The sequence below is a fragment of the Oncorhynchus kisutch genome, linkage group LG6 (assembly GCF_002021735.2).
Source record: "Oncorhynchus kisutch isolate 150728-3 linkage group LG6, Okis_V2, whole genome shotgun sequence".
Taxonomy (NCBI): Eukaryota; Metazoa; Chordata; class Actinopteri; order Salmoniformes; family Salmonidae; genus Oncorhynchus; species Oncorhynchus kisutch.
Genome location: NC_034179.2, coordinates 25,911,636 through 25,928,930, shown reverse-complemented (window position 1 = coordinate 25,928,930; position 17,295 = coordinate 25,911,636). Strand labels below are relative to the sequence as shown.

Genomic DNA, 17,295 nt, shown 5'->3' with positions numbered 1-17,295 from the left:
TGACGCTCCTGACTCCAGACCACATATGCCTCCTGGGGACAATGATTCAATCTGTCTCAGCCATTCCTGTCATTCTTGTCTGTGTCTGACTTACTTTCAATGATGTCCCACAGCCCAAAGAATATGTAGGAAACACATTACATTCTGAATCTACTGACTCCCTCATGTCCTAACCTTGATGGAGACCTTGGTATCCTTGTGGGCCAGTTTGAGGGCATTGTGGAACACCTTGAGGTCCTCCTCCAGGGCTAGCGTGGCCGCCGGCAGCTTCTGCTGGTCAGGCTCCACGTGCTCCGCTAGCCGCGCTGGGGAGTCAATGAACAGCAGCTTCTTGCTCCCCTTCAGGCCTGTCAGCAACCTCTCGTGATACTTGGTGTACTCCCTCACCCACGTGTTGCAGTTGTAGATGTAGATGGCCGCCACATTCTCGTAGGCGAAGCCCGGGAACACCACGAACCACTTGGACAGGAAGTCGGTCTTGAAGCGGTTGCTGGGTCCGGCGTGGGTCAGGTCCACAACGATCTCATAGGGCTTGGCGTAGTAGGGCTTCAGGGTCAGCAGCACGTGGTAGATGAGGAGATCACCGTTGATCTGGCCAGTCTTAAATCTGGGAGGGTGAGGAGGGAGAAGGGGAGGCAGAAAGGGACATCACAGAAGCATTTTTAAGTCCTTGTAAATTGAATAGGGTGCAGGGGACAAGAGATGTGTGTGAGTCATGCCAACCTGCCAACCACAGTTCAACACTTGACTCGGTTGGAAAATTACACACTGACAGTGTGGGCTAATAAGCAGACAGCCAGCATGTGTTCACTTCCTCTCAACCCCCCACCTGCTGTAGTGTGTTAACCATAGTGCTAACCATAGTACTACTGTTGTAGTGTACCATAGTGCTACCCATAGTACTACTGTACCATAGTGCTAACCATAGTACTACTGTTGTAGTGTACCATAGTGCTACCCATAGTACTACTGTTGTAGTGTACCATAGTGCTAACCATAGTACTACTGTACCATAGTGCTAACCATAGTACTACTGTACCATAGTACTACTGTATCATAGTGCTAACCTAACATAGGTGTAAAAAGACACCTGAGCATAGTCCCCACATCTGTTTTTCAGGGGATCCCTGAAAAATGGAAACATCCGCTTTCTTCCAATCCCGCGGAGAGTGCCATAGTACTACCCCTCTGAGTGACCAAGCTAAACATCACACAGGAAATCAAGTAACTAGGAGAAGTGAAGTGAGAAGTGAGAGAGGAACAGGAAACTGGTCATTACTGAATGAGCATGCTGACGTCGAGGGCGTCTTTCACACCTCTCTTCTCATAGGCATTTCTAATTTCTGAAACTGGTCACACATACGGCTGGGCTTTTTGAATCTCTGCCTGGATTCCCTCGTGTTAGGAAGTACCACACACAGACTGGTCAACTCCATCAAGGTAAGTGATATCAACATATTCAAGAAAATAAACAAAGTTTGAAAATAGTCTACCTTCACAGGGTGGATGGTACGGTGTTGAACTGAAGGATAAGTATCCCTGAGGGAAGTGTTTTTTGTAGTGTATTATTTTGAGATCAAGGAGATTCAGTCTTGAGATTTTGTACATCATACACATAAATTATACATTCCAGTTTATATTGACCAGAATTGCTTGATTTAAATTTCTGGGAGATCATAAATAAAATTGTATTTGTCACATGCGCCGAATAAAACAGGTGTGTAGACCTTCCCGTGGAATGCTTACTTACAAGCCCTTAAAACAACAATGCAGTTATGAAAATATTTACTAAATGTTTGTTTTTTTAAATGAAGTAACACAATAAAAACAATAAATGAGGCCATATACAGGGGGTACCGAGTCAATGTGCGGGGTACAGGTTAGTCGAGGTCATTTGCACATGAAGGTAGGGGTAAAGTGACTATGCATAGTTAATAAACAGAAGTAGCAGCAGTGTAAAAACAAAGGGTGGTCAATGCAAATAGTCCAGGCGGCCATTTGATTCATTGTTCAGCAAAAGGCAGTTTTTTATTTTATGTTCATTCTTTTTTGTTTTTTATGTACTGGTGCAAATCGGAAGTGAATATTGATCATCAACTCTCACATGCATTCTGGGCAAAACAAATGAATAAATGGTTTAACAAGAAAGCTAATTCAATTAATCAAGATATTTTAAATCTCAGATTAATACCAATCATCATTGTCACTCAGATCTCAGACTGCTGATCAAATGACATCAGACAGTATGGAAACTGACACTCACATGAAACCACAAAGGAACTCAATGTGTAAGAAAAAGCAGAACTTGAGATGCTATAATACTTACTGATGGTCACCAGTAAACCTCACTATGATCTCTTTTTCCCCCTTTTCCCATAGAAATATGAATGGCTCCCAGGTCTGCCTCTTGCTGTACTGTGTGGTACTCATGGGAACATCAGTACTTGCTAATGACGGTAAAATGAAAAATGAAACTGGAAAGGGAGCTGGGGCTAACCCTAACGCAACCATGGGACCTTCTGGAACTACACATTTAACACAATTTAACAGTTCAACACATTTTCAGTCAGAATCAACAACACCAGCTACCCTCAACACCAGAGAAACATCTGGAACCAATAGCCCAGTGAACACCAACAACACACCATCCAGAGCCAACACCAAACCTAGTGCCTGCCCTCCACTTAAGGCCCAAACCAGCCCCACGTTCAGCCCCTGCCGCAGCTCTGACTTTCTGTTGGATAAGGAGGAGGCCACCATCCTGCTGATTGTGACAGGTGCCCTGGTGGTCCTGTGTGCCATCCTGCTAGTCTCCACAGTGGCGCTGTCATGCCATGTGTGCTGCCTGAAGCGCCAGCCCCGCATCAGCAGCCGCCCCACCCGCAGCAACATAGACCTGGTGAGTGGTACTGGGTACTGGGGCACTGGCCAGAGGACCAAGGAGAGGCCTGACTCTGAGCCCGGTGAGACCAGCCTGATGATGGCAGAGCTCAGACAGACCCAGGAGGGGGAGAACGGCAAGACAGACAAGGGGCAAAGGGAAAATGAGATGGTGAAAGATACACCCAAGAAGGAAGAGAAGAAGGAAGCCACAGAAAATGGGGTGGCAGCAGCTGCAAACCCTAGCCAGGGGAGCCCAGTCACTACCACCACCAAACAGCCTGCAGAGCCCTCTGACCCCACAGCCACAGCAGTCTCTCCCCAATCACAAGCCTCTAGCGATGTTGTTGTGGTGGTGGGGTGAGGGCTCTCACATGGTGACCTCCTCCTCTGACCTTGGACCAGAAACAAGCTCAAACCACTGGTCAAACTGTCCTCAGCTGCATACTGATGATGGGAACAGCACAGTTTTATACAACAGCTTCTATTGGCATGCTGTAAAGAGATTTGCTTTTGCACTGAGTGTTTGCTTAGAGTGATTGTGTGGTTTTGTATTTTATGCTCGCATTCTCATTCAAAACTTATGAAATAATTACCATTATGATCATGTCTATACAAATTAATGTACCACAAGAGGTTGAATATTTAATATTTGTATGAATTTGTATTTGTGTAACAAAAATAGTTATAAGTTAAAATGTATAGCCATCATCAGTGTCACTGATAAGAGGAAATGACTCCTGTTTGGTCTAGTGGTTGTATCACAGCTTGCTTGTCACAATTCATCTGACATTTCCCTCACTTCTCCATTTTTAGACATTCTCCATTTTTAGACATTCTAAATTCTGCAAAATTACAAAACAGAACCAACCAGCACTAAACTGTAGTAGCAGCTTAAGTAGACAATTTAAAAGGAACTGTTTAAGCCACAAACCTCTTCCAGAAACACTCTCAATGTTTTCCAACAAGTCAACATCACTTCCTTGGTCTTTTCGATACAGTAAAGAAGAGTTCAAATGTTTCTGCTCTAGCTTTATCTGCCCTTCCGTTTCCAAGCCTTTGAAACAATAAAGAATTAGGACACTTCCTGAGTGTTTCTCTGCTAGTGTGTCTGAGAGACAGCTAATTGCATGTGACTGTGCATGTGGATGAATTACAGAGAGAGGGAGAGCGAGGCTGGGCATTAGTAAGGAGTGTGTCTGAGGCAGTACCACCTGTTTTCACTGACCAGAGAGGGGAACTACAACAAAGCAGCATAATACCACATTCAAAACTGCTGCACCGCCACAGATCCGTTTTATGTTCCCATCCTCTCTCTCAGATATTTATTCATCTACTTATGGCTGACAACATGATGAACGTGTGGATGTATTGCATGTCAAGTCTAAAACGGGTTGTCCGTGAAGAGGGCATAATACTGACTACTAACCATTTCAAACCAAAATCAAATGTTATCCATTACTGCAATACGTACAAGGGGTACATAACTATTATAGCAAAATATGAAGAACATCTTTGTGCTAGAAAATAAATTCCCTTCCGTGGTGCATTGAGTCAATGGATTTTGATTGACAGTCCTCCTAAATCAAGATACATGGAAAGAGGATGGTGTTGGGGGAGAGAGAGATTGAAGACATTTCTTTGAATGATAGTGATTATGAAACATTGGAGTCAGCAGCCCTCCCCCCGCTCCTCGTCATCAGTAGCTAAGGGCCGCTCTGCACTGCATCCCTACTCCTCTCCTACACCCCTCCCACTTTCCCCTCTACCTCCCTCCCTAACACACACACACACACACTCTCCCAGTGTTAATGCAGAGCCTGCAGTGGATGCTGAAGCAGTAGGAGCTTATACCATTTAATGCTACCTGCATCACTGGACCTAAAAAGGGCAGACTAAGAGACATGTACTCTTAATGGTCCATCCTTCAGAGGAAAACAAAAGGGATCAAGGACAAAACCAGGGGGAACAGAACAGTCTCAGAAGGTAGGAAAGGAAAAGCAAGAGGGCATTAAAAACAGTGAATGAGCAAAAAAACAGAAAATCACTCTTCAGCAAAGCAGCTGCCACTCCAGTGTTTTAGGAGACAGAGGATAGAAAGCAGCCTTGGGCTGAGGACCATAGAGAGGAGAGAAGTGACTGGAATGCAAAGATGAGGAAAAGGTGAGTGTCTATTCTCTCTCACTCACACACACACACACGACCCCCCCCCCCCCCCCCATGGAATCCAAGACAAAAAAGCAGCAATGCACACACACACAAACATACATGACTATGGTGCTACAGTAATTGAATCTTTGCACTGCTCCCTGTGCATCATTTCTCTGACTCCTCTTGCTGCGGGACTGGCCAGTGTCCCAGTCCTCTCCTTAGTCATTAACAAAACCAATCTATTCAGCACGTTCTAGTAGGAACAACTCCCTGCTCAATAGCTGACACTCACTGATTGGGCTATATATATATATATATCGAACAGGCTAATTAACATCAGTGAAATAGGACAGCAGGCAAATCACACCTCAAGTGATGTACAAACATCTTCTAAAAAGGTATCCTCTACAGACTAATAGCCCAAGCCAATCAGAACATCCTCTTCAAAACAGACTACAAGCCATTCTAGTCAAAGCATCACACTGCCCACTAGTATGTTGCTAGGGAGACTCCCTTCCTCAATAAATAGGACTGACTGTAGGGGTTAATGCCAAACGTTTAAACCCTACTCACATACTCTATTGTATGTATAATCATGCTGGAGAAGGCACATCTGCAGCACTGTGACGAGATGTTAGGGAGCCTCCATGGGGGGAGAAAGAGGGTGAGGGTGGAGCAGAACGGGAGAGAATGAGATCTTAACCGTTGTCTCCAGTGTGTTCAGCACAGCTCACTGCAGTAACACAGCCTCTCCTCCACTACTGGTGCAGAGAGGATAGTCTCAATCTGCATATCATTCACCGTGCTCTTTGTTTACTACCTATGTGGACTATAAGCTTTTACTAATACATGTTACTGCTTTGATATGTAGCCTAGCTAATAGTGGGCTTGCTATCATGTTTGTAACTAATTTATCAAGGCGTTTCCCCTGTGTTTCAAGGCGTGTGCTACTGATGCCCCCCAGCGTCCCTCCCCACTGTGTGGCCGTGCTATGGCTGTTGATGCTGCTGGGTCTCCAGGCCCTGGCTGTCTGCCCCCCAATGTGCACCTGTAACCACAGCCACAGGGAGGTGGACTGTTCCTGGAGGGGCCTGAGGACTCTGCCCCTGGGCCTGCAGCAAAACCTGCACTCCCTCAACCTGTCTCACAACCGCATCCACGACCTGGACGGCCAGCTGAGTACCTTTGTCCACCTCCGCACCCTGGACCTGTCCCACAACAGGCTGGTCCGCCTGCCCACCGCTCTGCCCAGAGCCCTGTGGGAGCTCCACATTGCAGCCAACGGCATCAACCTGCTGGACAAGAACGACACAGCCTACCAGTGGAACCTGCGGGTCCTCGACCTGTCCAATAACAAGCTGGAACGGGTCGTGTTCATCAACAACACCCTGACCAGCCTGCGCCTGCTCAACCTCAGCCACAACCGCTTCTGGACCGTGCCTACCAACATGCCTGCCAGCCTGGAGACCGTGGACCTTTCCCACAACTCCCTGGTGCAGATGCTGCCTGGCACTCTGGCACGGCTGTTCAGGCTGACCACCTTCTACCTGCACTCCAACCGCTTCTCCTCTGTGGGCCCCAGGGCCTTCAGCCAGCTCGGCAGCCTGCGGCTCCTCTCCCTGGGGGACAACCCCTGGGCCTGTGAGCACCAGACCAACATCACCCACCTGCTGGCCTGGCTCAAGCACACCTCCACCCGCGTGCTTGGCTGCCCCTGCCACACTCACTCTGTCTGTGGAGAGCATCCCCTGGCCAGGACTGGAGGGTGGCACTTTGCCTCCTACACTCAGCCTCCCCTGGCTGCTGGTACTCAGGAGGAGCGGAGCCACCCTCCTCCTCCAGAGGCCCTCACCAGGTGGCCTTGGTACCTGTCCGAGTCTGCCCTGCTCAACACCCAGCTCCACAGCAGGAAAGCCCCAGGACGCCCCAGTGGATCAGAGGACCACGGCCTCTTCACAGACCAACACCAGTTCACCTCCACCCCTCTAGCCATTTCCACCCTGCCCACTGACAGGTCCCACACAGAAAACAGCTTGACAAGCACAGACGACCCCTTCCTAACAGACACTGCATTTACTACTGACAGCTTCTATACCACTGACAACCCCTCTACCATCACAAGGAGAACAGCCACCCTCCGCACCAGGAGTGTCAAGAGGCCTAACCAGGGTGGCTCCCCGGTACGAAACACCAGCCCAGCCCCCAGCCCCAGGTCTACACTCCCACTCCTACTGAACCTGTGGTTCTTCCTGACTCACACCCGGTATGTCCTCTGAAAATTGAAGGAAATGTCTGGAGTTGGAGTAATGTCCTTGTCAGACTTTGGACATACAACTGCACAAACACACACAAATGAGTATCATTAAACCAACTTTGTTGTTTTCTTCCATTTTGAATACTGTAAGACACTTAAATGAACTCTTCTGCATTACTTGAATCAATAACAATATACTGTATGACATGCACAGGCAGCATCCATGTACACTAACACTACTACCACTATATGGCCAGTATCATTATTGGGATACTGAACAAATACTTTAGTACTCACTATCTGCATAACTCTGTTTTCATCATCAACTTTGAATACTTAAAGGTCCAAAGCAGCCGTTTTTATCTCAATATCAAATCATTTCTGGATAATAATTAAATACCTTAGCATGATTGTTTTCAATTAAATTGTTCAAAAATAGCTTCTTAGCAAAGAGCAATTTCTCAAGCAAGAATTTTGCTAGGACTGTCTGGGAGTGGTCTGAGTGGGGAGAGAAAAGCTGAAAACTAGCTGTTCTTTCCAGGGGAGAATGACTGCCCCCTCTCATTGAGCCTCGGGAGTTAGAGGCCGACCATGGTACTGCAGGTAATGACTGGAGTGGAATAGGTGGAATGGTATCAAACACATGGCTTCTAGGTGTTTGATGCCATTCCATTTGCTCCTTTCTGGCCATTTTTATGAGCCATCCTCCCCTCAGCAGCCTTCTGCGCTTCAGGCATTGTTAGCAGAAAACACGATCCCCCATTTGAGTGAACAGAAACATTTTCATCTTTGTGGTCAGTAAATAAAAAAAGTTTTAAAGACAAACATGGTTCCAGTAATTGCTTCTAATACACCAGATGTAGGTCTTTGAAGCAATTATTTTAAAATCGCACACAGAAGGATCATTTAGTTGCTAATGGCAGCTGGCAGTACCCTAGTGGTCCTTCAATTCAACTGGAGTTAATCAATGAGAGCGCTATTGAGTCTTCACATAGGATATACACACACACTCATTGATTCTTTCACAACAATTTAGAGGCTATGACCGTAACTCAGCAGCAGGTGGCACCATACTGTACCTTTATGTTTCCTACTGGCACCACAGCAGGCTACATCACTCAATCACATCCACAAATACACAAATACACTCTGTGTGTGTGAGAGAGTGTTCACCCGCGTGTGAGAGAGAGTGAGAGAATGTTGATGGGCGGATCTCAGCTAGAGACTTGGAAACAAACAGTTTTGTGATTTTCCATGGGTACAGCGAAACAGAAACACCGGCCACCCCCATTGTGGTGAGTTGCCAATGCCTACAGTCAACTATAATGATGTCATTAGCCAGGTGCCATAAAATACCTCCTCCCAAACGGTTGGCTCTTCACAAATCATCACCACTGAAGCTGAGAGGGTTTACGTCATAATATCCGGTAAGTGGCAGATCTTTGAATGGTGTTGGTTGGTCCCGGTATTGTTATAATTGGTCAGATGTTTATTGAGATCAATTTGCTGGCATTCATCGATCAAATCAGTTTACTAAGGTTAACTTATTTAGAATACAGCTTTAAAATGGAAAACAGCTCATGAGAAATGTACTAGATTTACAAATGAAAGAGTGTAAAAAAATGCTGTTCTACCTGGCATGCTGGTGACTGTGGCATGTTGGTTGTCTTATGTCTACATTGGCAGTTTGACCACAGAAAGAGAATGCATGTTCGTAGTGGTGTGCTGCAAATGGTTGTGATGACCATTGTCTTCCTGGCTCAACATGGGACGGTGATCGGAGCCAACAGCACAAATTCCACGGGAAGCAGCACCAACTCCTCTCCCCCACTCTCCTCTCTGTGGGGGATTGGCCTCATGCTCCTCGCTCTGTCTCCCACTCTCCTGCAGCAGATAGCTACTCTCTGATGGCAGCAAGGCAGCTATATTCACCATGCACTCCCTCAATCTGGGATGTCCAACTATTCTTTAACTACATATATTCTCACCCTAAGGAAGACCACGATGACCTGTACTCCTTGGACACTTTCTAAAAAACCTTTTGTTATCTACTAAAATAAAATATAGCACACATGTTAAAACAACTATGTTTCTGAATAAATGCATCATGATAAAGTGAACACAGCGCTCTGTGACTTTCTGTTGAAATGTGACAGTCTGCAGGCCTCACCTGCGTGTGATGTAGTAGAAGACAGGGTTGCCGTTCTTGGAGGTGCCAGCCTGGTAGAAGATGTTGAGGGTCTTCAGGGCTTTGAACTCATCTTTCTCATGTACCTGGTGTCTGAGGGAGCAGGATCAAGACAGGGAAATACTTTCAGAGTACCACTAAAACAACCTCTGCCTCAGATGCTTTCATATCCTGTTTTATGAGACTGCTTTGTGAGATCTACAGGTAACTGCCGAAATAAAGGAAATGCTTGAGTAAATAAGGGATACAATGTACACTGAGTGTACAAAACATTATGAACACCTGTTCTGTCCATGAAAGACTGACCAGGTGAATCCAGGTGAAAGCTATGATCCCTTATTGATGTCACTTGTTAATACCTTGTTAGTTCTGAGGGCAAAAGGAGGGGGGAGCAACTCAATATTAGGATGGTGTTATTAATGTTTGTACACTCAGTGTATATTAAAAGCAGGTGCTTCCACACAGGTGTGGATCCTGAGTAACTTAAGCAATTAACATCCAATGCTTAGGGTATAAAAATGCCTACCCATGTATAAAAACGCCCAGCTGCCCATTATTTTGGCTACTGTGACTAGAAGAGATCTCAGTGACTTTGAAAGAGGGGTCTCAAAGGAGCATAGGGAGGTTAAAGTGTGTGTCTGTGTGTGTGTGTGTGTGTGTGTGTGTGTGTGTGTGTGTGTTTTGGTCCCCACAAGGATAGTAAAACAATTGTGTGTGTCTCAAGTCACCAGATCTCAACCCAATCTTCTCCCAATTATGGGAAATTCTAGAGCGGCGCCTGAGACACATTTTACACCTCCATCAACAAAACAACAAATTAAGGAATTTCTCAAGGAAGAACGGTGCCACATCTCACCAATAGAGTTCCAGACACATGTAGAATCTATGTGCATTGAAGCTGTTCTGGCCCAATGCCCGATTAAGCCACTATGTTGGCGTTTCCTTTGTTTGAGCAGTTACCTGTATGTAATTAATAGTAACTTGATGTATGTACCTTGTCATAAACTCCTCGAACTTGGAGCTGGTGAGGTTGAGGCTGGACCAGTGGGTGTCAGCCACAGGTTTGTGCTCTGGGGGCCCCAGGTAGGCCAGGAGGGTGGCCATCTTGTCAAAAGGACGTCTTCCCACTGCTTTATGATCCCTGATGAAGAACAACACCGTTAGGAATAATCTACTCTTTGATACACATCTGCCACATGCAGAAAGTACAGAGGTCTACAGTAGTATCAAACACAACCTCCTGTGAGATGGGCCGTTGTTTATTCTAGAGATCTGGGTTGTGTGAAACATCTTACTTATCTCTTGTAACATCTAAGCCATACATGTTCCATTCTGCCCCTCACCTGTTGCTAGAGAGGTACTGTCCTATCTTTTCCTGGTTGTTCCACAGCAGCCGGTGCAGGGCCAGAACGTTGCCATCACTGATGAAGGACAGGCTGTGGTTGACTGAGTCACTGGCAGGACAGTCTGATGCGATGTCCAGGAAAAACCTACAACACATAGGTCAAAGGAACAAGATTTATCTACACCTGCTAGGGTAATTAGTATCAGGTGAAAACATCCAATACATATTCTCAGAGAGGGAAGATATCATTCTGTTATCATACCTTCTAGCTGCATCAAAGTTGCTTTTGACAAAGTCATTAAAAGGCCTCATGTGCTCCTCTTTGGTGAATACAACATGGTTGGCAATGCTCTGCTGGATCTGTAAAAGAACATTCAAACCGTATTAACAACAAGGCCAGATCCTCAAATAGAATATAGCATATTATTAAGACATACCAGCTTTGTATACATGTGGCCTGGGTGTCCTGTCCTCTTACCTTGGACATGAGCTTAAGGCCCCTCTCGATCCTGGGAGGAGGTTTCTTATCCAGGATGCCTGCCTCATAGGGAGACACTATGGCAGGGTTGATGAAACGGAGGAACATGGCACTGCCCACCGCCCCTATGCTGTTCTGGGGGAAACGCTGGCTGACCACCTGTGTGTGAGGGTGTTGGAGGGATGGTAACAACATTGTTAGAGAGAGGGAGAGGAGGCGAGGACATGGGTTGGAGAAGATAGAAGGGTAGAATGAGTGCAGTGAGGAGAGTGGGGAGGGAGACAAAGTATTCCACAGTCTAGAGGACAAGATGGCCACATCATCACCTCCAAACCACATTCACAACGCTAGGCCCGCTTCAAAACTGAGTTAAGAGATTAAAAGGAAAGCAAGGTACCTGGGAATCTTGAAAAGGGGGAAAGGAGAATCTTAGACCAGTCCTAACTACTAGGGTAGACGTGATACTGTACGCTTCTGAAAAAACTGGGCGATGTTCAATTAAATCAATGTCCTAAATTGATCAAACGCTCTGCATGTCCGCATACGAAAATGGTATCACTTGTAACACACGTGTGTTTTAAAAGGGATATTGCAGCAGTGGAATTACTAGGCTGTAAGATAATGCAACCTCATGAAGTCTTATTTCAAGCTGTCATTAATGACCTGCAGTATTAGAGTGCTTTGAAAGGTCAGCCAATTACCAGGCCTCTACAGCTTACCCATCGCCACCAACACAGGATATTTACCGCTAGCAATTTTGACCATCATGCCAATATGACATCATGGATGGATGCACAACAATAGGCTGCAGATTTCAGATACGGTAAATGCAGTATAGAGAACTGAAGGTGTGGAGGTATTTCTGCACTGCGAAACTTAGCTAGTAATGAATTTCAGAGAAAGCCTTAGGACTTCACATTCCATGAGAGCTTTCAAAAAAGTGGAGTGGATCCCAGGATCCTGAGTCGCACAGCACAACTATGTGCCAAAGTGCTCCTTGACCATCTGCAACATGAGCCCGTTATCGTCGACCCCCAAACTCCTTTCAACACCACGTTTAGTTTTTTGCCCTAACACAATAGAGCTGATTCAAAATGATAAAAGCTTGATGATTAGTGGGTTATTTGAGTCAGCTGTGTAGTGCTAGGGCAAACAACAGAAAGTGTACCCCTTGGGGTTACCAGGACAGAGTTTGGGAAATCCTGGGTTCGGTTAAGGGTTCTGGAAAACAGGATTTTGAATAGGAATAAATTTTTGGGTTCCCACAAGGAGAGTAAAACAAATGTGTATGTGACAAGTCACCAGATCTCAACCCAATTGAACACTTCTGGGAGATTCTGCAGCGGTGCCGGAGACATTGTTTTCCACCGACAACAACAAAACACCTAATGATGGAAATGATCATGGAAGAATGGTGTCGCTTCCCTCCAATAGAGTTCCAGACAGTTGTAGAACCTATGCCAAGGTGCATTGATGCTATTCTGGTGGCTCGTGTTTGCCCAACACCCTTAGTTCCAAATTCCATGAGAGGTTTCAAAAAAGCGGTGTGGATCCCAGGATCCTGAGTCGCACAGCACAACTATGTGCCAAAGTGCTCCTTGACCATCTGCAACATGAGCCCATTATCATCGACCCCCAAACTCCTTTCAACACCAACCAGTAACAGCAGTGCAGTTTCACCAGTGCCAAGAGTTTGTTTGTGGTGAGCGTACATTAAAATCCATATAAACTCATTTGAAAGTAAAAGTATTAGTAGTGGGATTTCAGGTGAGGATTGTAAGGAGGGCAGGAGTATAAAGTAGTTTAAGGTGATAGAACAGCAAGAGGGTGAATGACCTTCCTTTTCTTTCAACAGTGGCCAGGGAGAACATTCTCTGAACTTACTGCTTTTTTGCTTTCCTTTTTCTCTTTAACTGTGGCTTTATTCAGTAGAGAGTGGCAAGTTGCCTACAGAACAGAGATGGGCACAAAAAAGGTCACAGCAAACACACACACCACAAACACGCACTGCACAAATACTTCTACATTCATATACAGACACCGCACAAAAGTGCAAACCTTACCTTTTGATGTACATTTACCTAGTTCATAAAAACCACCCTGACATTATGTGAAAACATAATGGTGGCAATTGCAGAAAAAGTTCAAATCTTCAAATAAATGGAACCCTGTATGTTAAGATGGGGGTTTACAGACTGTGGAGTGGGTTGGAGTTGGCCGTTGAGGTGTGCAGTCTAATATGTACCTGGAACAGGCAGTGACAGACACTGCGCAGCTGAGGGGGGAACTCTGTGGAGGAGTTGATGATGGCCAGGAAGAAGCGGTTGGTGATCTGCAGCAGGTTCCTCTGGTTCTCCTCCAGGATCTCACTCTGCTCCAGCCTGCAGCCGGAGACATGGAACCAGCCAGTCATAACCAGAGACAGCAAGAGAGCATCGGACAATGCAACAGGTCATGTACCGTACAATTCTTCTTCCATGTTGCAAAAATACATCTAAGATGGTAGGGAGGGGGCTGCCTTGGTTTAAATAGTACAGCTGGAAAACAAAGTGGGTGAATGAGTTGTGTCTGAGGGGTCAGGGTACCTGGTGGGGTCCACCTCGAAGCTGATGAGCTGCCACTCTGGGGCGGTGATGACCCCTCTGAGAAGAGGCTCTAGAAGCTTCTGCAGGTATGTGGCCCCATACACCTGAAAACAACAGAGGGGTGGATACACAAACACACAAACTCAAAACTAACATTATAGAAAGCAGGCACCATGCTTATTTGAAAGACAAAGACCACACACAGTGGAAGTCGGGAAGTTTACATACACCTTGGCCAAATTCATTTAAACTCAGTTTTTCACATTTCCTGACATTTAACCCTTGTAAAAATGCCCCGTCTTAGGTCAGTTATGATCACCACTTTATTTTAAGAAGGTGAAATGTCAGAATAGTAGTAGAGAGAATGATTTCTTTCAGCTTTTATTTCTTTCCTCACATTCCCAGTGGGTCAGAAGTTTACATACACTAAATTAGAATTTGGTAGCATTGCCTTTAAATTGGTTATCTTAGGACAACCATTTTGGGTAGCCTTCCACAAGCTTCCCACAATAAGTTGGGTGAATTTTGGCCCATTCCTCCTGACAGAGCTGGTGTAACTGAGTCAGGTTTGTAGGCCTCCTTGCTCTCAAACGCTGTTTCAATTCTGCCCAGAAATGTTCTATGGGATTGAGGTCAAGGCTTTGTGATGGCTACTCCAATACCGTGACATTGTTGTCCTTAATAAGCCATTTTGCCACACCTTTTGAAGTATGCTTGGGGTCATTGTCCATTTGGAAGACCCATTTGCGACAAAGCTTTAACTTCCTGACTGAGGTCTTGAGATGCTGCTTCAGTATATCCACATTTTACTTCCTCACAATGTCATCTATTTTGTGAAGTGCACCAATCCCTCCTGCAGCAAAGCACTCCCACAACATGATGCTGCCACCCCCGTGCTTCACGGTTGGGATGGTGTTCTTCGGCTTGCAAGCCTCCCCCTTTTTCCTCCAAACATAAAGCTGGTCATTATGGCCAAACTGGTCTGATGAAACTAAAATAGAACTGAGGATATTTCTTCAAAAACTACAATCTTTGACCCCATGTGCAGTTGCAAACCGTAGTCTGGCTTTCTTATGGCGGTTTTGGAGCAGTGGCTTCTTCCTTGCTGAGCGGCCTTTCAGGTTGTGTCGATATTGGACTTGTTTTACTGTGGATATAGATACTGGAGGAAACCGATACAAAAGTATCTTCACAAGGTCCTTTGCTGTTGTTCTGGGATTAAGATGCACTTTTCACATCAAAGTACGTTCATCTCTAGCAGACAGACGGCCGCGTGGTCCCATGGCGTTTATACTTGCGTACTATTGTTTGTACAGATGAAAGTGGTACCTTCAGGTGTTTGGAAATTGCTCCCAAGGATGAACCAGACTTGTGGAGGTCTACAATTTATTTTCTGAGGTCTTGGCTGATTTCTTTAGAAATTTTCCCATGATGTCAAACAAAGAGGCACTGAGTTTGAAGGTAGGCCTTGAAATACATCCACAGGTACACTGCCAATTCACTCAAATTATGTCAATTAGCCTATCAGAAGCTTCTAAAGCCATGACATAATTTTCTGGAATTTTCCAAGCTGTTTAAAGGCACAGTCAACTTAGTGCATATAAACTTCTGACCCACTGGAATTGTGATGCAGTGAATTATAAGTGAAATAATCTGTCTGCAAACAATTTTTGGAAAAATTACTTGTGTCATTCACAAAGTAAATGTCCTAACCAACTTGCCAAAACTATTTTAGTTTTAAATATATGTAAACTTCTGAATTCAACTGTAGTGTGTCATATCCTTTGTCAGAAAGAGGGGTATTTTACATCGTAAAAAGGTTTATCCACATTTTCATGTCATGTTGTGTACCTTAAAGCAGAAGGTCATGATTTTACTGGCCAGACTGTTTCCTCTGAAAAGTGTCTGCATGGAGTCAGCAAGCTCCACCTCCTTGGAGAACATGTTCCACAGCAGCTGGTAGAGGAGGTGGCGTGAGTCAAACAGAGTCACCAGCACCCGCGCCAGCTCATCCTGACAGGAAAAAATTATTGTTACTGACACAGCTCACACTCTGACACCTACAATCTACGCAACACTGGCGCATTCATTCATATTCATACCTCAACAATCTCAGTGTGGTACAGTGGTGTAATATAAGCTAAAACAGTGTGAAAACTATTTGCTTCAAATGTTATTCCATTTTCACCCCCAGGTGTAATATAAATGTAAAGATCTCAGGTCCCAGAGAAAGGACAGTGGGTGGTGAATAGCCTACATACCCATTGGGAGCAGGGCACTACGTTGGCCAGAGCCATGGCAATAGGCAGCTCTCCCTGGTCTCCCATCATGGTGACCAGCTCCACCAGCCTCTCAAACCGGTCAGCAAGCACCGTCTCTGCCAGTGTGTCAAACTCTGTCCCCTGCTGCAGGATCTTAGTCAGCACCTCCATGAAGGTGGCCCGCGTCTGCAGGTCCTTATGGTAGCCCAGACCTACACACACAGAAAGAGAGAGACATGTATTGTAATCTTATCTAAGTGTGACAAGAGGAAAGAACATTGACCATGGGCAAGTATTGTTTTAACGACCCTACACTAATGATGAATTAGATGTAATCAATAGAGATCCAATTAAAGCCACATTCACTATTACATCTCATTTCTCATGTTAAGCACTTTAAACATGAAGCAGCCAACCAAAGAGTGAGCCTAAGCTTCATTCCTGATAAGTTGATATGTTAGGTTTCCAGACTGACCAATTGAGTGCATGAGGCCACTGTCCACGTTGGCGTTGAGAAGGTTGGACATGGCCAGTACGGTGCAGTGTCTGAGGGAGGCCAGACGTCGAGACATACCCCTCTTCCTCCCTGCCACCTGCTGCCCATCATCCTCCACCTCACTGCAGTCATTCAGCAGGTTCATGAACAGGGTGAAGTACCTGGGAGGAGAAGGAGAAAGATATTCTACTCATTATCTTTTAGAACATTTTATGACGTAAGAGACATTGCATAAGTAATGAACTTCAATAGTAACAGTGAGTAAAGAGAGGATAGCTGACGTACTTGAGGAAGAGCTGGGACTTGGCCTCCATCAGTTCCACTCCGTCTCCCTCCTCAGGCTGCAGGGGCAGGCCAGCTAGCAGAGACACCACCGCCTCCATACTGGCCTGGTCCAGGTCCCTGTATATCACACAGCACGAAGCATAGTTCAGGGGTTAGAGGTCAGATCGAATCACATTTTACATTTCAGAGTCTAAACCTGTTGTTTACGAAGTAACAGTGAAATGCTTACTTCACAACGATGCAGAATAAAATAAAAATAGATATATAAAGAAAGTAACATGAGGAATAAATACACAATGAGCAATGATAGCTTGGCTATCTACATGGGGTAGCAGTACCGAGTCTATGTGCAGGGGTACTAGGAAATTGAGA

General features: G+C 45.4%; 2 protein-coding genes and 1 long non-coding RNA gene across 7 annotated transcripts in view; 2 read left to right on the top strand and 1 right to left on the bottom strand.

The window, feature by feature from the left end:
• The window catches only part of LOC109892569 (neurofibromin), a 66,693-nt gene that overhangs the window by 15,038 nt on the left and 34,360 nt on the right, over positions 1-17,295 (bottom strand). For 3 of the 5 annotated variants that reach the window (XM_031826481.1, XM_031826483.1, XM_031826484.1), the window contains exons 24-36: positions 16,924-17,040; positions 16,618-16,799; positions 16,143-16,354; positions 15,733-15,894; positions 13,882-13,985; positions 13,542-13,677; positions 13,181-13,243; positions 11,297-11,455; positions 11,081-11,178; positions 10,817-10,963; positions 10,468-10,614; positions 9,456-9,566; positions 175-607 (exon numbers count right to left, since the gene is read on the bottom strand). In XM_031826481.1, coding sequence (XP_031682341.1) covers positions 175-607; positions 9,456-9,566; positions 10,468-10,614; positions 10,817-10,963; positions 11,081-11,178; positions 11,297-11,455; positions 13,181-13,243; positions 13,542-13,677; positions 13,882-13,985; positions 15,733-15,894; positions 16,143-16,354; positions 16,618-16,799; positions 16,924-17,040 — 2,071 coding nt within the window. The remainder of the gene's footprint in view (positions 1-174; positions 608-9,455; positions 9,567-10,467; positions 10,615-10,816; positions 10,964-11,080; positions 11,179-11,296; positions 11,456-13,180; positions 13,244-13,541; positions 13,678-13,881; positions 13,986-15,732; positions 15,895-16,142; positions 16,355-16,617; positions 16,800-16,923; positions 17,041-17,295) is intronic. The other 2 variants (XM_031826482.1, XM_031826485.1) reach the window with 1 other exon arrangement.
• On the top strand, positions 1,277-8,269 carry LOC109892570 (oligodendrocyte-myelin glycoprotein). Its single transcript, XM_020485196.2, has 3 exons — positions 1,277-1,440; positions 2,380-5,043; positions 5,972-8,269. The coding sequence occupies exons 2-3, from the start codon at positions 5,033-5,035 to the stop codon at positions 7,305-7,307; spliced, it is 1,347 nt and encodes a 448-aa protein (XP_020340785.2). The 5' UTR covers positions 1,277-1,440; positions 2,380-5,032; the 3' UTR covers positions 7,308-8,269.
• LOC116374368 (uncharacterized) lies at positions 8,582-9,405 on the top strand. The gene is made up of 2 exons (XR_004210226.1): positions 8,582-8,712; positions 8,972-9,405. It is a non-coding gene; the product is annotated as an uncharacterized LOC116374368 (long non-coding RNA).